The 27,195-nt window shown below is 40.8% G+C and overlaps 1 protein-coding gene across 1 annotated transcript; it reads right to left on the bottom strand.

Annotated features, from left to right (window-relative positions):
- Positions 1–173: 173 nt before the first annotated feature.
- GCDH (glutaryl-CoA dehydrogenase) lies at positions 174–25,681 on the bottom strand. The gene is made up of 11 exons (XM_072602196.1): positions 25,594–25,681; positions 25,227–25,345; positions 22,345–22,488; positions 21,445–21,507; positions 8,096–8,266; positions 6,727–6,856; positions 6,324–6,540; positions 5,879–5,982; positions 5,387–5,512; positions 4,009–4,169; positions 174–775 (listed from the first exon to the last, which is right to left on the bottom strand). The coding sequence occupies exons 2-11, from the start codon at positions 25,324–25,326 to the stop codon at positions 702–704; spliced, it is 1,290 nt and encodes a 429-aa protein (XP_072458297.1). The 5' UTR covers positions 25,327–25,345; positions 25,594–25,681; the 3' UTR covers positions 174–701.
- Positions 25,682–27,195: the final 1,514 nt, after the last annotated feature.

A 27,195-nucleotide genomic window follows, 5' to 3' on the forward strand; every position in this document is an offset into this window, starting at 1 on the left:
GTCATTTTTAAAAACTTTTACAAACTGTCAGTTGAACAGCTAGGGTATGCTGGGAGAAACATGAGTACGAGTTAATATTGTTAGCTGTCTTGCAAAATGACCCCCAATATTCCTGTTTCTCTAGCAACTCTACTTCTTTTCCTCTTACTCAGAACAAAAAGACAAGGAGATAGTTTTGGTCAGCAGCATGTGGTCTTTATTAATGCATTTGCTCCTAGTCTGCTTCCAAGTCCAGATACTGAATGATACCCCTGGAAATCAACGGATGATCAGCAAGATCAGGAGGCATTAGTAAGCCAGGAAGCCTTATGGGTTTGTGTGAGAGATCTTAGTTATTCAGTTACAAACAAAGCAGCTTCATAGAAGTTGCTCTGAAGTTCATTTTTCTTCCTCTTGCCCCCTAATTAAAAAAAAACACTTATTTCCCAAGTTATATAAAATTAATAATAGTTGGTGGGTTGAAAGGGACTGATATAGCTTATACAATCACATTCAGTATTTCAACAGAAGAACTGATTTTAGAACAAGGCACATTCAGATATAGAAATCAATTTCTTCAATTTCAGTCCCCACCTTCCAGAAAGGAAAGTAATAGCCACTTCCCCAGAAAAGCAGACTTAACACAACCTGGGGAATCAATACAGACACAATGAAATGACAACTCTTTCTAAAATATGTGTCAGCCTTTAAGTAAAACAGGTTCACTTCCCAGCAGTGAATGCCTGAATTCCTGTGATAGCTCTCCCAAGGATCAGGGCATGGATGTCATGAGTACCTAAAGAAAAGAGAATTGAGAAATTGTTTTTAGCTGACCATTATTCTGATATTCACCAGCATCTCTGATGTCTTGTTGCAAAGTCTAGAAGTCAGCCTACCTCTGATCACTTGGGCATAGGTGCCAGTGGAAAGCAGAGAGGCTCTTAACATGTCAACATAGCCCCTGACTTTGGTAGAACTTTTCAAACCATTCAATGGGTTGACACACCTGCTTCTGGTAGGCCTGCATGTACATCGCATCTGGCTCAATCTGGATGCCTTAACCTTGGTGAACTAGACTCAGGTAGCACATGAACCTAGAGTACAGCCAAACCTTCCTGCCCTGACAGGGTCACGGCCAGCAGAGTTGGTCTTCCTATCATAAAAGTGCTGGGGCTGAAGAAATTAAAGCTATCTATAGTTATATGAAAAAATGTTCTAAATCACTATTGGTTAAAACAACTCAGGTACCACCTCACACCTATCAGATTGGCTAATATGACAGAAAGGGAAAATGATAAATGTTCGAAAAGATATGGAAAAACTGAGGCATTGGTGGTGGAGTTGTGAACTGATCCAACCATTCTGGAGAACAATTTAGAACTATGCCCAAAGTGTAATCAAATTGTGCATAAGACCCTTTGATTCAGCAATATCACTACTAGGTCTGTATCCCAAAGAGATCATAAAAAAGGGAAAAGGGCCTACATGTACAAATATATTTATAGCAGTACTTTTCATGGTGGCAAAGAATTGGAAACTGAGGGGATTCCTATCAGCTGGGGAATGGCTGAACAAATTGTGGTATATGAATGTAATGGAGTACTATTGTTCCATAAGAAATGATGAATGGGATGCTTTTAGAAAAAACCTGGAAAGACTTACATGAATTGATGCTGAGTGAAGTAAGCGGAACCAGATCATTGTTCACAGTAACAGAAACATTGTTCAATGATCAACTATGATAGACTTAGCTCTTCTCAGCAATACAATGTTCCAAGACAATTCCAAAAGACTCATGACTGAAAATGTTCTCCACATCTAAAGAGAGAACTATGGAGGCTGAATGCAGATGGAAACACTATTTTCACTTTTCGGGGGGTGGGGGGGGGGTTGTTCTGTGGCTTTTCCCTTTTGTTCTGTTTCTTCTTTTACAACATGACTAATGTGGAAATATATTTACATGTATAATCTATATCAGATTGCTTGCCATTTTGGGGGAAGGGAATGGGAGAGAGGGAGAAAAAATTTGGAACTCAAAATCTTATAAAAATGAATATTGAAAACTATCTTTACATGTAATTGGAAAAAATGAAATACTGTTTTAAAAAAGTGCTGGGGCTTATTCCTAATAGCAATAAGGAATAGGAAACACTATATATTATACCTGGGCTTTTCCCCAATTAAGATCCTCAAGCTAAAGCTAGTGATTTGGACTGAGTTCCAGGTATGCCAACGATTCACTGTAACTTTAGGCAACTCACTTTCCTCTTTGGACTTCATTTTCCTTTTCTATAAAATGAGAAAGTTGGATTAGGTGTTCTTGAAGGCCCCTTTCAGTTCTAGAATCCTGTAAAAAAGACTTAAGGGATACCAGCCCATGGGAAATGGACCAGAAGGGGCAACTATGAAAAGTTCAGTTTTAAAATATTCTACTCATATCTCAAACATTCCATTGTTCAATTCAATAAACATTTATTAAATTCTTACTACATGAAAAGTACTGTGCCAGGCACTCAGGATATGAAGACCAAAAATGAAATATTCCCAGATCTCAAAAAGCTTGTATTCTGCCATGTATATGCACACAAGGGTGTAATCCTAAAGTATATGCCAAGTATTTCAAAGGGATTTCTAGACTAGCACTAAACTTGAGGGAGAAGCATCAAGAAAGACTCATGGGGGAGGCAGCACCTTCGATGTCCTTTGAAGGAATGAATTTAGGAATTCTGAGACACAGAGGTGAGAGGGAGTGAGTGGTAGAGATCACAGAGGCTGGAGATGGAATGTCATGCATAAGCAACACCCAATGATAACAGTACTAGATATCAAAGATATCAAAGAAAGAAGAAAAATGCACAAACATATAAAAATATAGCAGCTCTTTGTCAAAGCAAAGAAATGGAAGCAAAGGGGGAGGATCCATCACTTGGGAACAGCTGAACAAATTACGGCACATGAATATGTTATTGTTGTTCAAAGTCATGTCTGACTCCTTGTCACCTCATTTGGAATTTTCTTGAAAGATACTGCAGTGGTTCGCCATTTCCTTCTCCAGCTCATTTTACAGATGAGGAAACCAAGGCAAACAGGGTTAAGTGACTTGGCTGGGGTCACATAGCTAGGAAGCGTCTGAGGCCAGATCTGACTCCAGGCCCACTGCTCTACCCACCGTGCCACCTAACCATCCCGCATATGAACATAACAATATTATTATGCCATCAGAAGTAATGAAAGGGACAAATTCAGAGAAACCTGGAAAGACTTGTATGAACTGATGCACAGTGAAAGAATCAAGGTACAGAATGAAACATCCATTTTTGGACATGGCATGTGTGGATCTATTTTTCTCAATGATGCTTATTTGCTATAAGGATTGAGTTTTTCTTTATTTGGGGGAGGAAGAGGTGAAGGGGAGAGAGAAATGAACAACAATATCAAAAAAAGAAGATAAGAGAGTAAGGGCCATTGAAGAATTTTTTAAAATGCATAGAAGAGAACAGAAAGAAATTGAGAAGGTAATGCAAACAAGCAGGATAGTTTTGGAAGCTATTAAGTTTATCATATATTTTTTAAAAAGCAACACCACAATTGCAAACCTGGGTGACGAAGATGGTGGTGTGCTAAAAAGAATGAGAAAAGTCTGGAGGAAGAAGGTATTTTGAGGGGAAAAGAATGAATTTGAACTTGAAATGCCTCTGGTACAGCCAGATGGTATTTAGTGATACAGTACAGGAAAGAGACTCGGGTCAGGTATCTGTCTCCAGACAGATCTACAGATGAAGACATTAAGAGTAATAGCTGACATGTCTCTATCACTTTACAATCACAGTGTTTTGTGACTAGTGTCTTTTTTGATCCTCACAATAACCCTGTAAGGTAAGTAGTGTAAGTATGAGCACACTGATTTAACAGGTCAAAGGATGACAGTGACTTGCCCAAGGTCAGAAGCAGAGCTCAGTCTGGCGTCTAGGTCTCTTTCCCTTGCCACTTCACTGACATACCCTGAGTGGCTCTGCACAGGCTCCTCACCTTCGTAAGTGTTTACGGCTTCCAGGTTCATGACATGCCGGATCACATGATACTCATCCGAAATCCCATTCCCGCCAAGCATGTCACGTGCCTGTCTGGCAATATCAAGAGCTTTGCCACAACTATTCCTCTTCAGCATTGAAACCATTTCTGGAGTCACCCTAGAAGACACACAAACACACCCCCATATACCCCAGATATTGATTAGACTGGTGGAGAAATTCTGACACTTTCCATGGCTTCCCACAATCTCCTGAATTAAATCCATACTTTGCCCCTGCCTCTCATCTCCACCTGTCAAAATCTTATCCATCCTTTTATATCAGGGGCTGCCTCCTTCATCAAGCTTTCTTTTCCCTCCCCAGTTAGAAGTGATTTCCTCCTTCATTGAGTCCCCACAGTGGTGCCTCTCCTATGGTCACGTTCACATTATGTTTCACATTACAATGATATGGGCTATTACTCCCCGCTCAGCTGCCTGGAGCCCCCATCAGTGCAAAGCATGGGACCTTGGACAACAAGCTCTGTGGGAATACCTGGTGAATTGAATTCAGAATACTGAAAGGTCTAAGGTCTGTTCCAGCTCTAAAGCCTGTGATCCTAGGAACTGTGTTGATTGTGCACAGGTGTCCTTCATGTTAAGCAAACTCAATTTCAGAAAACTTGAGTTTACATAAAGGACAATGTGGAGCAAGATTTTAAAAAAAAATTCTTTGCACTACATAATAATTTGCCATCAACTTCTTATGGAAGATTGATCATAGGAGTTTGTCACCCTTGGGGCAAGTCACTAATATACAAAGCATGTCCCTCATTCCTGGATGAATTTTTATGAAGCTCACCTAGAAATTTAGCTAAAAGCACACTTCACAGACTGCTTTAATGAGAATGCTTTTGGAACCTCTAGTTTCTGACCCACAATCTGAGTATTTCATCTTATATATGATCTTTCCTGATCCTCTTGAGGTGTAAGTGCTCTCTTCCTCTTGAAATTACTTTGTATTACCTTGCAGATACTTTGCATTTGCCAGTGAACATGAGGACCACTTGGCGGGCATTTCATTTTTGCCTTTCTACCCCGAGTGTCTCACACAGGCTTAAAAGCTGTTTCTTGAATTGAATTGAAGGAAGAGAAGAGGGGACATCCTAGGAAGGCAATATGTAGTTGGAGGGAGGGATGTGTGGGTTCTTGCTAGGCCCAGGAGGGGCTTATGTACTGGCTGAATGTATATGAGTGCTTCATGGACACACTGGCTCCACCTCTTCTCCCTCACGCACTGTACTCCCTGAAGAGCTTTCCTGGTGGACCTAGTTAGCCCTAGAGTAGACAGCCTCTACCCAGACATCCCTTCATCCAGCCTTGGCCTGAACCTCATACTTGTTCTCATCTATCAAGCGCCCGAGATGTAGGCAAGCATGCAGGCCCAGGGTGATCTCTGTGAGCATATCAGCCAGTTTTTTCTGGATGAGCTGGTTTCTAGCCAATGGGAACCCAAACTGCTTCCTGGAAACACAAAGGGAAGAAGAAGGAGAAGAAAAAACAGAACAATTATAGAGGTCAGAAAAGGCTCCAGGCCTTGGGTCAGCTGGAAAAAGGAGCTATGAGGCAGTCATGAAAACTTGAAGGCAAGCAGATAGATACATCCTTGCAATATTTAAATGCTGCTCTTCTTGGCCCCCACCTCTGCCAATCTTGGGCATGCTCTGCCCTCAGCCCCAGCTAGGTTCATGAATATGTCTGTAATACCCTTCTACTTCTTCCAAAACCACATCAAACTCACCTACTCTAGAAAATTTGATTAGACTAGAGGTGCCACCCAGGGTGAAGGAAAGAGAGGGAAGGGAGAAGAAAGTTCTAGGGTCCAGTTACCTGTCTAGGGTGTACTGCCGGGCTGTGTGCAGACAGAACTCTGCAGCACCCAGTGCCCCCCAAGAAATGCCAAATCGAGCTTTGTTCAGACATCCAAAGGGGCCCTGTGGAGAGAGGGAAGGGGCCAGGTAGGCTTACTGTGGCAGGGTCTTCATGGGGTACCTGGAGCATACTAACCTAGGGATGTGCTAGAAAGGACCTTAAAAATCATCTAAATGACTTGGTAAACATCAAGTAGTGAGTAGAAGTGTTAGGATTTGAACTCAAGTCCCCTTACCCTAAATCCAGTGCTTTTTTTTTTTTTTAATAACTCATGCCAAACCCCTTGAATCTCTCTTGATTATCCTAGCTCCCACTCTCAGGGCCTAAGGATACCTGTTACTCCCCAACCTCCTTCATCTTCTCCCTTTACACCTGGGTGGATTCTGATCCTGGTGTCACTCACAGAAAGGCCAGACGCGTTGGGCAGCATATTCTGTTCCGGCACTTCCACATCATCCATGAGGATCATTCCTGTGACTGAGGTTCGAAGCGAAAACTTCCCTTCGATCTTGGGAGCTGACAATCCCCGCATCCCCTTCTCTAACAGGAAGCCCCGAATCCGACCATCCTCACACACAGCCCAGACCACAAACAGGTCAGCCATAGGTGAATTAGTGATCCTGAAGGAAGAGAGAAGGGGGAGACCACCTTCTCCAGTAAGCTCCCCACCACCAAAGAGCCACCCACCCTCTGCTTCAAGCCAGAAGGGATCTGAGATCATTATCTCAGTAGGCCAACCCTCTCATTCTATAGACACTGTCAATAAACATAGGAGCCAGGAAAGAGCCCCGCCCTCACCCCCTCACCAGGTCTTGGAGCCGTTCAGGGTGTAGGTCTTGCTGGCTGCATTGTACCGGGCCTTAGTCTCCATACTGCCTACGTCACTTCCATGATTGGGCTCCGTTAACCCAAAGCAGCCCAGGAGTTCCCCCTTTGCTGTCAACCAAACCCACAATCAGAGCTGGGAGTTCCTCCCTTCCCCCCAGACTACTTCCCTGTAATTCCCACCACAAAGGTTTTTCCACGGCTCTTAGAACTTGCAAAACCCTAGCAGGCACCAAGGAAGTCCAGTAACCCTAGGGGGCCTGGTGGTAAGAACAAGAATCAGTAGGCTTGATGTCAAGAGAGTAGTTTATGGATCATGGATTGATTAGTAGGGAGGATGCTTAGGGATACCAGGAAGGGAGTCATTAGAGGGCTGGCAGGCTTGGAAACTTGGGTCAGGTTTCGGGGTATATCACTGGGGAAGGGGTTCAGGAAGATTTTTTTGGAGTTCCAAACCAGATGGTGGGAAGGGCATGATATGGAGAGAAGGAGGAATCACAGGAATCCCCTCAGGGAGGTAGGTCACAGGTCTCATAGACTCAAAGAAACGGTGGAACTGAGAGGATCCTGGAAATCATCTAATTCAATCCTTTCACTTTGTAGATGGGAAAATTGAAGCCTTGAGAGATTAAATGATTTTCCAAAGTCACAGAGCCAGGAATGGAACCCAGATCTCTTAACTCCAAAGTCAATGTTCTTTTCACTAGACAAGGTTGCTTTATGTCCAATGGTCCCATAGAAGGGAATCTTTGGAAGGTCAGCTGGGGAGAGACTCAGGAGTCCTTGAAGACTGGGTAAAATCAGAACCTGAGCCAGAAGAAACCTCAGAGGCCATCTAGATCCACCTAAACCTGAATAGGAATGACTTCTATCATATACCCAACAAGGAATCATCCAACCTTTGCCTGGAGACCTCTAGGAACCTCTAGAGAGATCAACTATCTCCCTTAGCAGCCCACTGTACAGCACTGATTATAAAAGGAAGCTTTTTTTGATATCAGATATAAAATGCCTCTCAGGTTCTTCCGCCTTCAACCTCAGTTCTGCCCTCTGGGGCAAATCAAAATGAATTTAATCCCTCTTTCATGTGACAGCCCTTAATATATTTGAAGACTGCTATCTTTTCACCCTCTAAGTTTTCTCCAGCAGACTTGTGGCAAGGCTGGTCCATTGGGGATGGAGCACCAGGGTCCAAGGGAGAAGACAGCTAACCCTGAATGGGTTAGAAAGCTCTAGGAAGATCAAGGGGGTATAGCCAGTCAACAGAGAAGAGGCTAAGGGGTCCCTGGAGGGTCAGTGGGCTCAGGAAGGTAGGTGAGGAATCTCATATTCCAAGGGTACTGCTCTCACCCAGTCGAGGCAGGAACTCCTGCCGTTGCTCTTCAGAGCCATAGGCATAGATGGGATACATGACCAAGGAGGACTGGACACTCATAGCTGACCGGTAGCCACTGTCTACACGCTCCAGTTCCCGGGTCAGAAGTCCATAGGTTACAGATGAGGTTCCAGCACAGCCATACCCTAGGAGAACAGACACAACCTATCAGACAGGTGAGTCCAGAGACCCCAGGGACTTCTTGAGGAGAATAGTCACTGAGCTGACAGGTCATTCTATCACCAAGAGGCTAGTCCTTAAGGATGAATATCCTGTGGCAGAGACCCAATTGCCAGTCACCCAACTCTTAAAGAGGCTGAATCTACATGTATTCCCAGCTAATTTCACTGTCAGCTTTTACTGCATGAGTAAGCATGAGGGACAGGAGGCTGTGGGCAAAGCAATCCCTGCTGCCTGGTATAAGGAATAAATGAGGGTTAAATTGTAACACGGTGTGGTCTTAGGACCTAAATGCTACTGCTCTAGCCAAGAATAGATGCATGTGCTTGAACCAAACCTAAGAGGCTGTCCTGCCAACGATATGCTGACGTTGTTGTACCTAAGTCCTGAGAAACTTTCCAATGAAGAAACAACTAGATTATAATTCTGAAAAAATAAGTTTCAAGAAATAATTGTATCATGAACAAATTATTTTTACATAGCTATAAAAGTTACTACTTTGATACCTGTGTGTATGTATATATATGTATATATAAAAGCACGGTTGCTGATTCTTCTCCATAGTCTCTTGCAGACTGCCTCAATTCATATGCTCTGGATGCTGCTATGTTTTCTTTATGGAACACTCCGGAGAAAAGGCACCTGATCTGGTTACTAGGTGCCCTCAGTTTGAAGGAGGGAGATAGGAGAAAGGGGTAACTGTATTTCATGTTAGAAAAGAACTCTGAGTTACAGAAATTGATTCTGTTTTGTGGGCCCACTCCAGTAATGATGCTGACTTGAAAAAAATTAAGAAGATAAAAAGAATTAAATTATCAGTAGTTACTGTAAAGATAAGCCATGGCCATGCATTAAGAAATAGCCTTTGTCGAAAGCTCAGGATGAAGGAATATAGCCACTAATAGAAGATTTAGAGAAATAGGAAATTATCAAAAAAGGAGCAGTCCCTATGTAATACTCCTACCTTACTTAAGAAGAAAAATTAGATAAAGAAGGTCAGTCAACACTTTATCTAATTTTTCTTCTTAAGTAAGGTATCACTTTGTTCAAGATTGAAGAGCTGTAAATAAACATGTTATTTCTATGATTCTTGCTACTATTATAACTTTTGTATCTCTGATCACATGGTTCTTTTCAGTATCAACACATTATGCTCTGGTTTCTCTTCTGTCCCATTAGCTAAAGAATCTAAATTCTTGTTTGTACTTTGTTGAGGTCCAGGATGGAGTGCTGTTGGCAAAGTTCAGGATAGACCTTCAGGGAAACTGTTCTTTGTGCTCATTATCATCCAGAACAGCGCTCCAGCCCCGCCCCCTTCCATGTTGCTGTCTCCTTTAAATAAACAAGAGAACTGCAGAATACAAGGGATATGTAAAATAGATGCCCTCTAGGCTAACAGTCTTTAAGACAAAAAGACTGGCCTAATTACTAGGATGGGAGAGGAGTAGAGTGTCACACAGACTTGTAGTTTCTGTCTATAAATACTCTGACCTGCAGATGAATGAACAGAGTTGCCTTATCTTCTCTCACCTGCCCATATCTTTCTTTTTCACCCCTGTCACCAAGCCATGTGGGGACACAGCCCGTCCGCCATAAATGGCGCCTGAACAGGGACCTGACCCAGGAAGGGGACTCATCTTTTGGTGATAGTAGTCCCCTTGGAAGGAGCTCCGAGTTGTGACAAAGCAACTAAGGTAAGGGGAAGCCTCGAAGAACCCCTGCGGGGGCATTTCACTTTATCCAAGGTTCATGCAGACACAGTAAAATCTCAGCAATTATAGGCTTATGGGGAGAATTTACTGTGTTAACTGAATCAAAAGGCAGATTCTGTTCATCAGAAATCAGGGCTGACAGGGAAATAGCAAAAGCAAGGTTAACAACGGGACAGGCAGAAACACTCAAGTAGGGACGGATGTGGAGGAGGAAGGTGGAGAAGAGGTAAACTCCTGGTCAGAGAAGCCTCAGCCCTCCTGGAACCCTCAGCTCCCACAGAGCCACTGCCATTCTATACTCCTCCAGAAACCCCAGATCCCAATAACCCAGGAGGAATTGCAAGAGAATTCACTCCACTGGGCTGTAAATTTTTAAAGGAATTAAAACAAAGGGCAATCAATTATGGACCAAGTAATCCTTACATTCAGTCTCTTCTAGACAGCATTTCTCAGACAGCCTTGTGCCCCACTGATTGGTGTAATTTAGATAAAACCACTCTTGAAGGAGATTACTTAATGTGGAAATCTGAATTTCACAAAGTAGGTTTGGAACAATGTAAAAAATCAATCCATAGGTCTAATTTGTGCAGAGGATTTCTAACAATCTTTTCTCGCTTTTTTGAATTCTTTTTTATTGTCTGTATATGTATTCTGTCTCTATATGTTCTGTGTGATTGTATTTGTGTGTACTCTTTCCCATGTTTTCTCTTTCCTTCCCCCTCATCCCTTCTCTCTGATGACTGCAGCATCAGGGAGGAGAATGGAAGAAAGAAAGAGAGAAACTAATCTTATATTGCTAAAGGCAGTTTCAGATAAAGTATACAAAGAAATAACAGATGTGCAGTTTTAAGGAAAGCATAAAAGTTTTGGAAAGTTGTTGGTAAAATTTCTCTCTCTACCTTCTAACCCTGGCCAGGTTGTGAAGGTGGAAAGAAAGACAAGAAGAAATCAGGGAAGCTTTTTCCCTCATATCAGAGAGTCAGATTGACTAGCAATTTAATTATCTCATGCCTCACCTAAAAGAGAAAAGTTTTTGTATAATGGGAAATAACCAAAAAGCAGTTATTTTGGTCATATTTTAAGTAAAATATGTCACTCCTAATTGGAAGTTTAAGACAAGTCAGAACTTGTTATGTTATTTGGCACTAAGGCAAATTGGGAAAAATGCATAGATCTGAAAAAGACACCTCAGAGATAAAGCTTTTGAACTCTCCAGTAGAAAGGAGGGGACTTGGCACCACTGGATAGTTGTCCAGAAGTTTCCCTCACTTCATCTGATAGATTGAAAAGCCCTCTCTTTCAAAGAAGTTCTTAATGAGTGGACACAGAAGTAAATTTTACTCGAGTAAAGGTTAGAACCATTAAGATTTTTTTTGCCCTCCAATTCCAACTCTGATCATCCAGCTAGGGATGCAGTGAATAGTTAGGACTGCTAAAGATAACTCTTATCATCCCAGATTAGATCAAGGGAAGAGAATGCTAAAGAACAGTAGGGAATTTAATTTACCCTCCCCGAGAATAGGGTTTGGGCCTCAGCAGTATGAGATCACAAGCCAACCAGCCCCTACCTTTAGTAAATGTAATTAATGACACCTAAGGTTCACTATTTGTGTTACTGTTGTGCTTCTAAATTGTAATAGTCTTGTACTGTAAAAACTGAGTAATGCCTGTAATCCAGAAACAGTGTTAGAGAAACCAATTTCTAATCTGAATTTTGTTGAAACTAAAAGATGTTGGGAAAACTGTATAAAACCAGTCATGTTATTTTACATTTTATCAGTCCTGCTCACCTTGTCATATAACGTTTTGTTTTTTGTAATTGTCATTTAGAAAACCAGGTATTTTCACCTTTGCCTGTTAAAGAAGTTTCAGTTCAAACAATCTGGCTCTCATTTTAAAAGTTGTTATATTGTTAACTTAAGTTATTTGGAGTTACTATTTTAATACTAAACCTAAAATTGTTCATTGATTACTCTGTGAAGAAAGGAACTGAATGAAAACTTTGTTTAGATTAGTTCTGCCCATTCAGAACAGTCCTCCTGTATGCTTGGGGGTTGGCAAGCATAGGTGCAGTACCAATCTCTTTCATTTTGTAAAATTGTTAAGGCCCCTGGAAACCATCCCTGTGAGTAGTCATCAACTTCGTAAGAAAGAAACTTGATTAGCTTATGCAAATTATTTTTGGCAATCTGCTTTTATATCAGGACAAGTTTTAAACTTGAAAAGAAAAGATCTTAAATGGAATTCCCTTATGTATATGAGTCCTGATAAATCTTTATTGCTTACTGCAACTCCATGAGAATACAAATGACTGTATCTGGCTCTGAGCTGATTAGCAAATGACATTTGGGACCATAAATATTTTTTGAGTTTGAATTTGGGTATAATTGTTTGCATTAAAACAGTATCTGAGAGAAATGCCACAAGCTACTTAAAGGGAATTATTTCCCACCTGTCTATTCCTGAGTCTGGCTACGAAACAGATTCTACATAATGGGAGAATTCTACTCTTATCTGAATTCAAACAAAGTCAAGGATGTTTTATCCTGTCATATTTGCTATGTCACATGTCCCTGCTTTCTCTTTCTATAGTAAATTTCTATGATCAATAGCAAGTGACCAACGAAACATGTAAGCCCCTTTTGTGTAATCTTACTGGGAAATCTAATATTACCTTTATCTGAAATTAGAATATGTTTGGCAATCTAAGTAAACTACTTAAGACTTACCTAAGATGCCCCATTGTTTAAAAGGATTTTATAAGCCGTACTGTTTTTCTGTAATCAGTCTCTTTGTGTTACCTAGGAATTCTGTGAAAATTAAGAATTTGGTTTGTTCTAATATTTTGGAAATTCATATTACTTAAGGACACTTCTATACCAACTAAGATTTAATGGATTTTAATTTTAAAAGGTTTATTTTTGTTTCAAAGTGAAAACAGAACTATCATTTTAAAGATTTTCAACTAATTTTCTTTATAAAAGTTGAGTTACTCTGTTAACATCAGGACAAATCTTAAACTGTTTTAAAACAAAACACTTTTAGAAGAAATATTTTAAAACAATCTCTCTTGTAAAGCCTACTAAATTTTCATTTTCAAGACAATGTATTGAAAACTATGTAATGATCTATAAAGCAGAAAAGATCTTGCTGTTTTAATCTGAATTTGCAGTTATTCCATGGCCTAAGCAAAAGTTAAAATGAGTGTTTGAACTTATTAACAACTTAATTTCTAAGAGTTTTTCTTCCAGAGTACATGTAATCAGAGAAGGAGAAACTAGCCTGTGAAACAACAATGTACATCTATTCAGTTATTAGGTTCAAGTTTGAAATCTCTTTTGTTTAAGACAATATAGTTATGCTAGTGAAGAGTGATAACTTGTGAGCTATCTTGTCTATGGTAGAAATATAAACGGTAGTGAAGCAGTCTGAATGATGGAGTTCAGACTCTGGCAACCTCCCTAAACTCCCCTTGAATCTTGCCACTTAACCTGGCATTTCATACTCAAATTTGTAGTAAGGTCTTCCTGAATCTTCCCACTTAATCTGGCCTTTCATATTCAAATCTGTTGCCTTTGGCCTAGCCTGGCCTTCCTCTGTCTGTTATGCCAGGGAAATTGTCTTTTATTTATACTCCTTTTGTGCTTGTTTGGTCTTTGTCTAACCTCCATGCCAGGTTTGTCTTTTCCAGAGTGCAAGCCATCAACTTCCAGATAACTGCTCAGGCTATGTATCCCTTGAACAGAACCCATCGAGGCAGGGACAGCTCTAGATCCAATCTCAGCAAGAAGCAATTTCAGAAGCTGAGACCTTCATCTCTTACCCCAAAAGATCTTGGGTCCCATCTCATACACAACTGCCAGGGACTATTTTAGAGGGAAATAGACAAGCAGACAGCTTGCTCACACTGATAGTTTTAGAAGCACAGCATTCCCATAACCAATTTCATCAATCAGCTTCCATGCTTCACAGGCAATTTCATATTACTAGAGAGCAAGCAAGAAGCATTGTAAAGTCTTGTCCACATTGCATTCTATTTTTGCCAGCTCCATCAAATACATCTAACAATCCTCAAGGATGCAATCTTCTTGAACTATGGCAAATAGACATCACACACATCCCAGAATTTGGAAGGAATAAATACCTTCATGTGACTAGACACATATTCAGGTTATATACTATTGCCACCCCACCGGCTGGGGAATCAACAAAATTTGCTATTGATCCTCTGTTTAGGTGTTATGCAACTCTAGGTATTCCACAAATTATAAAAACAGATAATGGTCCAGCTTATACTAGTCAAGCCTTTACTAAGTTCTGTCTGTCATAGAGAATACATCATACAACTGGCATCCCATATAATCCTACTGGTCAGGTCATTGTAGAACATCACAATCATGACAAAAACTCTCCTCCAAAAACAAAACAGGGAGAAGAAGGCAAAAGAATAAGGAGAAGAGTCGACATGGTGTTGTATACCATAAATTTCCTGACACCAGACAGAGAGAGGCTTATGACTGCTCAAAAACAGTTTCAAAAAGGCAAAACACACCTCACTGATTGGAAAAAAGTGAAGGTGAAATTGAATGACCTAAACACAGGCCCTGTGTTAACATGGGGGTGAGGGTATGCTTGTATTTCCATAGGAAATGGCGAAGAAATGATCTGGATACTGGAAAGAAACATCTGACCTCTGCCATACACTGGAGAAGATATGGATAAGAGGAAAGAGAAGAAGCCACTCATTCTGCTTCTAGGCACCCTCCAGATGACCAGTGCAGCAGAAGGAACTGATTGAGAGGGAGATAGATGGACTTTTGTACCTAATCCACCTTGGGTTATGGGTGGTGACATGGGGAGAGGAAATAGAGGAGGTAATTATGGTAGGATATAGGTCAAAGGTTTTTGGGAAACAAATTTACATAGATAAAACTTTTTTGCTTTTATGATTGGGAAATAATATGTTTTAACTGTATTATCACTGAATGCATTGGTTCTCATATAGCTAATACTAGCATTATTTCTGTAATTATGTGTCCTAGGTTTGCTTTAATGCCTATCAAAAGTAAAGGCTGGTATATGTCTGTATCTGATCAAACTTCAAATCTGTTAATGTTGAAAGTAAGACAGAAAAGATGAATAAGTTGCATTATTTTAGGCACTGTAAGGTTTGTGGCAGCATTGGCTTCCTCTATCAGTTAGTTTATCTGTACATACCACTTAATGGATGCTTTAAGGGAAATTATTGTGGTGGTGGGAAACGAAGTTGATGTTCTTAAAACAAGATTGTCCATGAGATGTGATTATAAGTTCATTTCTATTTGTGTTACTCCTGTCTATTATAATAGCTCTATATATAATTGGACTAAGACTAGAAATCATTTGAATGGGATATAAGGAATAGCAATCTTGCTTTGGATACTGAAGATCTTAATCAGATTGTTAATAACACAGATCAGGCCTCCAAGGAAAATCTTGACCTGGATGAAGCTGCAAGTGTGATTTAGGATTATTTTGCTAATACAAATCCCTTTGCATTCTTGTTTCATTGGCTCATGTCTATATTACCTCTATCCCTTTGTTTCTCTGTATCAGGCCACCAATTTATAGGTGCCTTCTCTCTCATGGGTAAGGTCTTCAAACCCAAGTACCTTATCTCTGGTTACAACAAAATAAAGAGGGAATTGTTGAGGGCCAGGATGGAGTGCTGTTGGCAAAGTTCAGGATAGACCTTCAGGGAAACTGTTCTTTGTGAACTGTGCTCATTGTCATCCAGAATGGCTCTCCAGGCCACCCCCCCACCCCCCAAGTTGCTGTCTCCTTTAAATAAACCAGAGAACTACAGAATACAAGGGATATGTAAAATAGATGCCCTCTCAGCTAACAGTCTTTATGACAATAAGACTGACTTAATTACTAGGATGGGAGAGGAGTAGTGTCACATAGACTTGCAGTTTCTGTCTATAAATACTCTGACCTGCAGATCGATAAACGGAGTTGCCCTATCTTCTCTCGCCTGCCTGTGTCTTTCTTTTTCACCCATCACCGAGCCACATGGGGACGCAGGCAGTCCACCACAGCACTTACTTCCGGAGAATCTCAGTGTGTATGACAAAGAATTCCCCAAGGGTTCCATGATTCCCTTACTATCCTTTCTAGACACTTGCAGGAAAATTTTAAGTTGTTTATTTCACCAAAAGTTGTTTATTTCACCATGATTTATTGATAGCTTCTGAAACTAAAGAACAAAATAAGACTGAAACTCTTGCTTTGCTTAAGTTCTTAGCTCCACAAGGACATAAGGTGTCTTTGGACAAACTACACTATTGCTTGCTAGGGGTAAAATACATAGGATAGTTCCTCTTTGCAAATGAGTGGAAGGCATGGCCCTCCCAAAGTGAAACCAATTCTAAGAGTGAGGATTCCACCTAATGAAAACTGTTGCAACAATTTCTAAGTTTGTTTTCTTTCCTGAAACTGTTAGGCTTTCATTCTGATGCCTTAGAAGGGAAAGAAAAATCTGAACAGGTCTTTTTTAACCTTGAAGGGAGCCCCAGCATCCGCTCTAGCATTAGGTGGATTCAATATTAGTAAATCTTCCCATTTATTTTACCATGAGAGGATGGGGTAGCAAGGGGAGACCTCACTCAAAAATTATCAGTTATTTATGTCAAACTGTTTATAAACAAGCCCTATTGTCTTCAGAGCAGACAGGAAAAGAATGGGAACTCTTCTCTGATGAAAGGTTCAGACTTTTCAAAAGTCATCTTTATGTTCCTAATACTGGTCAGGATGGGAATGAAAGAGAAAAAAGAGTTAAGAGGAAAGGCAATTCTTTCCCCTTTGCAGAATTTGTAGAAATGCAAATTTGTGAAGCAAAAGGAAATGTATTTACTGGAGATTTCCAAATTGTGGTTAAAGATTCTAGCGAGGTTTGAGGTGGCAGCCCCTCAGTACTAAGGCACATGCAAACAACAGATCACTCTTTCTCTTTCCTTGAGAGTGAAAGATTTATTGTTCCAGTGTAAGAGAAGGTGATTTCACCAATTAGAGAATAAACAGAATTGAAGCCAGTTTCAAAGTTTTATCTCCGGTAAAGTCCAAAAGTGAGGAAAAAAACAAACAGAATTTGCAGTGTTTAAGCTTTATCTGGTGGTTAAGAACTTCCCTCCATCTTGGAAAGAAAGAGTCTTGTTTAGGTCAGAAAGCAAATAATTGGTGACTTTTTTTGAATGTCAAAATTGACAGATGAATAAATTTTTTTTAACGTAAGATAATTCAGAATGTTACTTAACTGGCAATCTGTTTTGTGTCTATGTTTTAAATAAAATTGTCTAGTATTAAATTGAGTATATTTTGCTTTAAGATGAACAATAATGATAATTACTTAGTGTTTGGGAAAAGTTCAAAAGACTGTAAATTCTCATTATCTGTGACATTCTGTGAGGATCTGCTAAGTCCTCTGGATCTTCACCCTTGGCAAGGTCTTAAAATTTTATCGGCTTTGCAAAGAAGGAGCTGTAAGAATATTATGACTAATGAGAGCATTATTAAGAATTTATAAATTCTAAAATTACTAATAAAGTTGTTTACTGAGAAAGCAAGGTCTTTTCCTTCAACACAAATACAGTCAAAGTGGTGGATGGCTTCCAAGTTTGCTTAGAGTATAGAAATGATTTACATGATGACCTGTCCATTAATTATGAAAACTATGGAACTAGACCTAGAATAGTATGGACTGAAGTTACAGCTTTAGACTATCAAAAGATTTCAGTTTAAAGAATTTTTCTTTTTATTCTAGAGGTTAATATGCAACACCTTAAGACTTCTGGGCCAACAAGAGTAACCAGTGTTTTTCTGAGTTCTGACTGAACTGTCATGTATTCACTGTAATTGTGAAAGTCCAGAATGTGATTATTTTTTTAATTTCTAGTGCCTGATTTTCACACCAGGGTGTATTTATTAAACTAGAAAAGAAAGATGTAGAGGGAATGCTTTTGGAAAAACTTTGTATGTTCTTAAGAAACACTGAAGATAAATGCTCTTTATTGTTAACAAATTAACATGAAAAACAACAATAACCTTGCTTTAAATTGTAAGCAGTCTTTTCTCAACATTATAACAATCCAATGTAATTCCAAAAGACTTATGATGGAATGCTATCCACATCCAGAGAAAGAACTATGGGGTCTGAAGACAGATTAAAGCACATTGTTTTCATTTTATCTTTTGTTTTTCACGGCTTTTCCCTTTTGTTCTGTTTCTTTTTTCCCACCAGGACTAATGTAGAAATATGTTTTAACCTATATCAGACTGCTTGCCATCTTAGGGAGGAGGGAAGGAGAAATATTTGGAACTTAGAATCTTTTAAAAAATGAATGTTGAAAACTATCTTTACAAGTAATTGGAAAAATAAAATACTATTTACTTTAAAAGAAAAGTGTAAGCAGTGGAACCTGCTATGTGAGGTAGAACAATAATTTGATTTACTCTGAGTTTTCATCTTAGATATAACTGTTCGACAGATGTTGTCAGTACTCCACAGTTCAAGGGAAAATGCCAAAAACCAGTCAAAGGAAATGCCAACCGAAAAATATAATTTTTAAAGTATCAAAGTAAATATGTTACATATATTTACAGGAAAATTTCTTAATATATGCAGCTGGAAAATATTATTAGTGCATATAGATGACTGGGAAGGTTGAGAAGAAAGCCTTCTGAAGATAATGGTAGGATTCTCTTGAAGTAATTTTCCTTTCTGAACAGGAATATTTCCCACCTAGTTGATTCTGAGTCTGGTTATGACACCCTGTGAATAATGTAGAAACCTGGTACAGGATTGGCTGCTCTAAAAGGTACCTATGACTTTTACTTGAAATTAAACAGACTTTAAGAATTTTTGTCCTGGTATACCTCAGATAGGTCACCTTATGACTTTAGACTTTGGCCTGAAGGAACGGTAACGATACTGTTAGAACCATGTCCTTCCTTTTTTCTGAGTAAATTTCTCTGAACATGTCAAGAGAACTGCAAATTTTTTTTAATGGATTTTCATGTTACAATCATCAAGCATCTCTGATCTCCTAAAATGGAATGCAAATAAACGAGATCTCACTGTTTTGATTTTACTGTCTTGAATTTTTGACAGTAATTGTTGACTTCCTAGCCTAGGCAACTAAGACAGATCAATTCTCCTGCTTGCCATTTCCTTGCTCATTGGTTTAATAGTTATATATTCATGTATAAGATTATGTCTGTATAGTATTATATCTTAATGATAGGTGAAAAACATATATCCTCAAAGGGGGATGGGATAAACCTGTCATTTGATAAGGATATAAAGGGTTTAATTTTTAATGGATTAGTAAACTTTACTTCAGGAAAAGCAGCAAGATTATACTGTCTCCATTTGAGAACGAAGATGTAGATAGCTAAACAGACAGACAGACAGATAGATAAACAGACAGATAATGTTTTAAATGTTTTCTACTGGGTAAAAGTATATACTGAGAGGATTCATGACAGCTGTAATTGGGCCAGTGAAAAACAAAGGAAAAGGCCAAGTAAAGATGGTGGTCCCAAATGATCTGTTTTAAACTTTATCCTAAAGGTAACAGGGAACTACTGAGTTTCTTTCACTTTCATTCGAACATCTACAGATGCCAATCCATACACAGGCTGTGGATATATTTTTGTCCCTACCTTCATTAACGGGAGAAGGAAATGGCAAAGCACTCTAGACTTGATGCCAACAAAACTCCATATGTGGTCACAAAGAGTTGGATACAACTGAACAATTGTATACACAGTCTCCAGCTGTCCAGCTGGATTGACACTGTTACACACAGAATTGGTCTAATTAGTTGCCAAAAAACTTTTAATCATTTTTACCTATTTGAGAGCTCTCTTCTCTCTCTCTTTCTCTCTGTGTCTCTCAACATCAAGAGACAAATAGGCTTATTTTACAAAGACAGGTCTTCACAGATCCTTTCTAAGATTCTTCCTCTAGCCTCATCCCTACCACATACAGGGTCCTGGCAAAGAGTGAAAGTAAAAATGATACGTGAAGACCGAAACTCTCCAAACTTTCAGATCAGTTACAAGTAGCTAAATATGATGTTCTCCCTACAGCTCTGATGTTTATAAGGCTAACCCCATGAGGTTTGAACTGGCTTTCACCATATGAAAGGCCAATGTGACTGGATTTTGTAAAGCCCTACTAAATCACACTAAGTTCTATCATTAGTGGATTTAAACAGCATCAAGGTGGCTTGTAATCTGGAAAGTAAATGAATGTACTGGAAGAAACATCCCTGCAAATCTGCCCTAAAAATAAGGCTCACTCCAGGTACCGTTAACAACCGCCTCCCTAGTTAAAGACACTGAAATGCTGATTAAGAGATGCACTGACTGAGTTTGAATGGACCAATAAGAACAATTTGTGCACAGTGGTCTAGGACAGATTCTGCTGACATGGAATTTTCAAGGGAAAATGTTTCCTAGAAGCAGATGATTTTATGAAGTAGAGACCTAAACCCAAAATGACAGAATAGGAGATCCACACATATCTTTATCAATACTGTTAATATTGTCCAGCATCTCAATTACATCCTGGAGTTAGGGGAAAAGTAGGGGATATTTTAATGGATATTCCTTGAAAGTGAATATTGTTATAACTTTTCTGATTCAATCTTGCAATCTTATTAGTTTTGTTAGGAATAGTGCAGCTCTAGACATGTTGGTTATACAAATGCCTAAGAACTGTACAACTGCAGGTCAATAAGCCTTTTGAAAAGATCTGAACTCTGAGAATGTGATACTATAAAATAATACCAAAAGGCAGAGTTTGCAAAAAATAAATGAGGGTTGAACTCTAATATGGTCTAGTATTAGGATGTAGTCACCTAAAATTCTTTAGTTCCTGCCAAGAATAGGTACACATATTTGAACTAAACCAAAACAGATTGTTCTGCCAGTGTTCTGGCAATGTTACTAATGCATCTAAGTCCTGATAAAATTCCCAATGGAGAAACAACTGAATGACAGTTCTGAAAAATAAGTTTTAATACAAAGTTATATTATATATGAATTATTTCAGAGAATTATAAAAGTTACTACTTTGTTACCTGCACAAAAAAGAATGCTGTTGCTGCTTTCCATCTTAGTTTCTTGCGGAATGCCTATATGCTTCTTCTCTGGATGTTACTATTTTCCTCTTTTCAATAACCTTTCTATTATTTCAAAGACTGTCTCTACATAGTTTCACTTCAACCTGATACTGGCATATAGTAAATACTTAATAAATACTTGTTGATTGTATGGACACAAACTCAAGGCCCAAACTCTGGCCTAGAATCTATAATCCAGAAACCCAAGGTCACAGGCAGGGACAAGAAAGAAACAGGAAGAAAACTGGAACACTTTATATCTACCTTTAATGGTGGGGCCTAGCATGCCCAGTTCCCCCAGTTCTGAAATGATCTCCCGGTGAAACACTAGAAGAAGATACAGTTCATAAATGCTTGGACAAACTTGAGACCCAATTCCAGCCCCTCCTCTTCCTCTAGTCCTAAAGAGGGATTCCAATTTTGTCTCTAGGGAGCCCCCAAGGCCTATGAGAGAAAGACAAAGCCTCCAGGCTCTCTGACCTTTACTCAGACTATTTCCAATCCCCAAAGGGCCTTGTGACAATCAAAAAGTTCCAAGAAACACCATTTCTGGGTAATTTAATCATTTTATTAATACAGCCAGTAGGTTATTGATAAAAGGGTGGCTATCACCTCTCTTAGACCAAAGACCTCTAATGGCGGGAGGTGGGGGTGGGGGTGGTGTCACAGTTTATAATGTCCTTTGAAGAGGAGGTATTTCTGAGGGGTGCCTATTCAAGTGATTAACAAAATGGAAGGTGGGCTATCTTAGGGTGACTTAGGTCACTCAAATCTTGGTCAACAAGACATCAATTTCCATATCACCATATCAACATTTTCCCCAGATGGTCTAAGCGAACACAATGAGCATGAATATACCTATTAGCCCAAACTTAGAATTTGTTTTACTTTCTGATTGGATCTTGGCCTGGGTAAATTTCTTTTTTTGGGGGGGGGGGCATAAATTTCTAAGAGACTTCCCACACTGGTTAGTTTCTGGATGAGGAAGCAGAAAGGGGGGAATACCTTGGTCCTAATAAAATAGTTAGTCATTAAATTCTAAGAGAGAAATATTCATTTCTCATCATCTCCATTCCTGTTTGCTACTGGAGAGAAAAGGGAATCCTTTGGGGTTCATGTGAAGTCACTCTACTTCGAGATCTCCCTCTCACCCTGAACCAATACCTTCATTTCGATTAGCCAGGACGACGCGGGGCATCAGCTTTTCTTGGCAGTAGGCTCGGAAAGTATCTCGGGTCAGGATCTCATCAGGTGTCAGTTGTGATTCCAGAAGAAGTGGGTCCTGCCAGTTGAAGATGGGGCGGGAAGCTGAAGTGGCAAGGACAAGAAGACTCAGGGGTAAGGGGAATGAGCCTGTTCACTGCTTACCCCACTCTCCTAGTCTGAGTGAATAAAGACCTCCCTTTGCCTGTAAATTGCAGTACCTCAGTTTCCCCTTCTGTGAATGGGGATACTGTTCCCTGCAGAACATCTCTGCCAAAGTTGTTTTTTACTGTGCAAGAATTTTGTAAAACTTGAATGATTTACAGAAATGGAAGCCACTGTTATTCAAGCAGATTCTCTCTCCTACTCTCCTGCCCCATGCATTCAGAGAGCCTTCAGTTAGTCTTGGACATTTAACTGGAGCTGAGGCTAGTGGGTGAGAGATGGGGGCAGGGTCTGGCTACCAAACATTTCTAGAATCACAAATAAACTTCCCTTACATTGTGAGTTCCTTGAGGGCAGTGACTGATTGGTTTTTTTTTAACCTCATTTTGTATCCCCAGTGCCTGGCACATAGTAGGCACACAATACTTACTGATTGATTATAAAGCTCTTCACACCCTGGCCCCAGCCTGCCCCCATCACACTCGATATTCAGCCATCCTGGTCCCCTCACTGCTCCTCACCCACAGTGTTCTACCCTCCTTCCCTTCTCTAGGCCTTTCCCTGTCCCCAAGACTTAGCCTCATATCAGCCTCTTGGAATCACTGGTTTCTGTCCAGTGCCATCTTCTATATGAGACTGATCCTGATTCCCCCTCTCCCAGCTGCTGTTTCCTCTCCCAGAGTTCCACTGCATTTGTATTTGCTTTGTACATACACTTACACGTGTATGTGTTGTCTTCCCGAGGAGCACATAAGCTATTTGTTTTACTTTTGTCTTTATATCCCCAGCATCTAGCACAGTGCCTGGCACACAGTAGGTGCTTAGTAAGTGCTTGCTGAAGGTGGGGATCTGGGATTGGGGAAAGCTTCTTAGAGGATCACAGACTGAGTACAACTCTAGAGACCTTATTAGCCACAGAGTCCAATCCACTGATTTCCCAGAATAGGACACTGAAGTACAGAGGCATTTTTATGAGTCTGGGAGTCAAGAGAAAGTAAATGGGAAAGTAAGGTGGCATGGAATTTGAACTAGGCTTTAAAAAACAAATAGGAATTTAGACTGGTTAAGGGAAAGAAGGAGGTCCAGGTATCTTGAATAGTTTGGATGAAGGTTCAATTCAGGAGAGTGCCAGGGTGTTTGAAGAGAATGTGGTCCAGGATGGTTGGAGGGCAGTAACTCAAATGAGAAAGGTAACGGTGTTGCTGAATGGTGAAGGGCCTGGAATTGGAGGCAGGACTGTACTCAGGACATTTCTCAGCAGGGGAGTGATAGATGCAAATCCATACAGAAGAATGAGAAGGAAAAGGGAGAAAGAGAAGGAGAGACAGAGGGAGGGAAGGAGGGAGGGAGGGAGAGAGGGAGGGAAAGGGCGAGAGGGAGACAGAGAGAGAGAGAAAGAAAAGGAGGAAGAGGAAGAGGAGAAGGAAGAAGAGGGAAGGAGAGATAAGAAGGAGGAGGAGGAAGAGGGGAGAGGAAGAGGAAGAAGGAGGGGAGAGAGGGAAGAAAGGAGTGAGAGAGAAAGGGAGGGAGAGAGAGAGAGAAGAAAAGGAGGAGAGAAAAAGTCTGAAACATCAGAGCTAAAAGGGACTTCAGAGCAGGGATTCTTAACCATTTTTGTGTCATGGATCCCTCTGGCAATCTGCTAAAGCCTATAACCCTTGTTCAGAATGTTTTTAAATAGTTGAAGGAAATGCTCCATTTTAGTTAAAGGCTAGTGAAAATAAAGATTTATTTCTCCTGCATCAAAGTCAATAGGCTCCCTGAAATTTATCTGCCCAACAACAGGTTAGCAACCTCCGATTTAAAGCATTCGTTCCATAAACAAATATGGAGGAGGGGAGTCAGGGAAGTTGCCCCTATAAGCTAGACAAGCAAGAATTTTTTGGTCTTTGGACACACTCTTTGGTAAGTCAAGTTTACAGGATGATAAATTGGTTAGCTCTCACTTCAGTGTATTGTTTTGGGAAGGCCATCTTTTTATGTTGGCCTATAAAATCTATGGGTACTTCCCTGCTCCCAGTCAATCTTTTATATAAGCCAGATCAAAGGACAAGCCATTCTCCAAGAGAAACCAAAGAGCGAGTCTATATATAGTTCCACAGGAAGATAACATTGCTGTCCTAACAAAGGAAATCTCTTATCCCCCCAGAGTAACATGCATTAAAGCACCCACTATTTGCTAGAATCTCTGCTAGCCACTGGGGAATAATACCCAGACAAAAGTGAGATCTTCTTTTGCCTTCTAGGAGTTTACATACTTCTATTTATCTTATTTTTATACAGAAAGACACAGGCCAGAGAGTGAAAGTATGTAAGATCACACAGCTACCAAGTAGTATAATCAGAATTTGATTCCAGATGCCCTGATTCCATGACCAGTATTTCTTAGAATGTCTCACTGCCTTCCTTGGGAATCAAGTCCAGTGTGGGCCCCCAGAAATTCACATAAGGAAAAAATGTTGGGGGGGAGTGGAAGGGGTCATTTGTGGTGGGCAAGGAGAGCAGGATCCCAGGAGTTGGTGGGATGGATTCTGAACTCGGAGAGAGAATCCACATTCTGTTAATAACTGACCCGGAGCAAGTACCTTTCACTCCCTAGGACTCAGTTTCTTCATCTGTAAAAGGAGAGGCAGGGCCTACCGGCCCCAGCTCCCGGACCTTCCCGCGCCCCTACTCACCCCGGGTCGCGGCCTGGCTGGCTCGACCTCTCACCAGGTCCAGGACTGGGCTGTGGATTCGGCTCAGGAGCCGCCACGTGGAGACACCCTTCAGAGCCATGGGGAGGAGGACAGGCTGCCTGGAGGAGGAGGAGAAGCTCAGAAGGCAGGAATCTCGCCCGCCCAAGGCCCCGAGTCTCGGTCCCGGAAAGGGTCCACTCCCAGGGGGGAAGCCCGAGGGGTGGGAAGGGGCCTTGGAGTTCGGGTCAGGAAGGCCGCTTCACCCCTAGCAGGCAGAGACGAGGGGCCGGGGCTTTCTGCCAACGTCCCGCACCCCTCCCCTGCCTGCACCTCCCCCTCAAGACCCCGGGATCCGAGGGGGGCTCACCGGCCGATCACAAGTCACTGGGTAAGCGCAGAACGGGACAAAGACCACGAGAGAGTTTGGAGACTCAGAAGGAGGCGGGGCACGTTTCAGCCCTTTCATTGGTCTGAATGAAGGTGGCTCTTCCCCGAGAGTCGTGGGGGATGGTCTCTTTTTAAACGGGCGATGCCTGGCCGTAGCTGGTGAAGCCTTAAAAACACCCATAGACTGAATATGCCTCTTTAACACACTCAGCATGGCGAGGGAACCAGGAGTGGACAGCGGAGCTCCTCTCTGATTGGTCATACAGATAGGCCCCCTTTGACTTTAACTCTCATTGCTCCGATGTGGGTCCGTGCTGTGGGATGCGCTGATCCACCGGGTTCATTCTATTGTGTTATCCACCAGCTGCCATAGTACAAAAAAAGTTGGGGAGGGCCACAACTCCCAGAAGAGTCCTCATTTGGAAGCGCTACCTTGAGACGTCTTTGACTTTTCTACAAGCCCCCACTCCACCAAACTCACTACTGGGAAAATCCCATCATCCTTCAAGATCTCTCAGTCTTGGTACTTCCCTTCACCCTCTGGCCCTCAGACTGGAGGGTGAAGCCATGAACTCCAAAACCTTCCTAAAACATCTCTTTATTTCTCACTTGGCTACACTACGTAGGGACTTTTCTGATTTTTTCCACCATTCCCCCACCCCATGCTTCCTTCTTCCTTTCTTTCCAAATTCCTTTTGTGTTTTGTCTTTTCCCACTTGATTATAAGCTCTTTGAAGCCAGAGAGTTTCTTTCAGAGTGCCTGGCACATAATAGGTGTTTAATAAATGTTTGTGGACTGACAGCAACAACAGCTACAGGAAGTATGTGTTGTCAGATTCAGTCAATGAATGCCTTGCCCTGTTTTGCTTTGTAGGTGGCTAAGTGCATAGAGCACTGGTCTTGGAATCAGGAAGACTTACCTTCATGAGTTCAAATCTGACCTCAGACACATACTAGCTGGGCAGGTCATTTAACCCTATTTGCCTCAGTTTCCTTGTCTGTAGAATGAGCTGAGGAAGGAAATGGCAAACTACTCCAGTGTTTTTGTCAAGAAAATCCCAAATGGGATCATGAAGGATAGAATACAACTGAACAACAAAGCAGAATGGGGTGGTACTGAGGAGAGACAGCTATGTTTGTTTGTTCGTTTAAGTATCAATAAGCCTTTAAAAAAATCAACCAACAAGGTACATTGAAGCAAGTGAGAGTGTGCTAATAACCAGGGTGATCAGGGAAGACTTGATGAAGGAAGTGATACTGTTGAATTTTGGTGGAGCTAGAACCCTGAAATAGTGACAAGTGGGTCCTGCCCAAATGAATTCAACTCAAGTCTTCTTTCACCCAAAACCAAGGTTTATTAAAATACTGATAGAGGGTGGGCATTATTCTAAAACTCCATCATATTGGCCAGACTCTCATAGAATATGAGCCTTGGCTAGACTTTTAAGAAATCTGAGTATTTGTGATGCTTGTATTGACAAGGGAGCCAGAATGAATCCAAGCACCTTAATGGGAGGCGAGATGGATCTTATATATAGAAAGACTGTGGAAACAGGGAAGGGGTCTAGATGGAATTAAGGGA

The sequence above is a fragment of the Notamacropus eugenii genome, chromosome 4, assembly GCF_028372415.1.
Source record: "Notamacropus eugenii isolate mMacEug1 chromosome 4, mMacEug1.pri_v2, whole genome shotgun sequence".
Lineage (NCBI taxonomy): Eukaryota > Metazoa > Chordata > Mammalia > Diprotodontia > Macropodidae > Notamacropus > Notamacropus eugenii.

What these genes read in the sequence shown, in the direction of transcription:
- GCDH (XM_072602196.1), bottom strand. Translation starts at nt 25,326, where the DNA reads ATGGCTCTGAAGGGTGTCTCCACGTGGCGGCTCCTGAGCCGAATCCAC. An exon ending in CCTGGCTAATCGAAATGAAG is followed by an intron (nt 21,508 to 22,344) that starts GTATTGGTTCAG and finishes ATCTTCTTCTAG; the next exon opens with TGTTTCACCGGGAGATCATT. An exon ending in AGCCGTAAACACTTACGAAG is followed by an intron (nt 776 to 4,008) that starts GTGAGGAGCCTG and finishes TCTTTTCTTTAG; the next exon opens with GTACTCATGACATCCATGCC.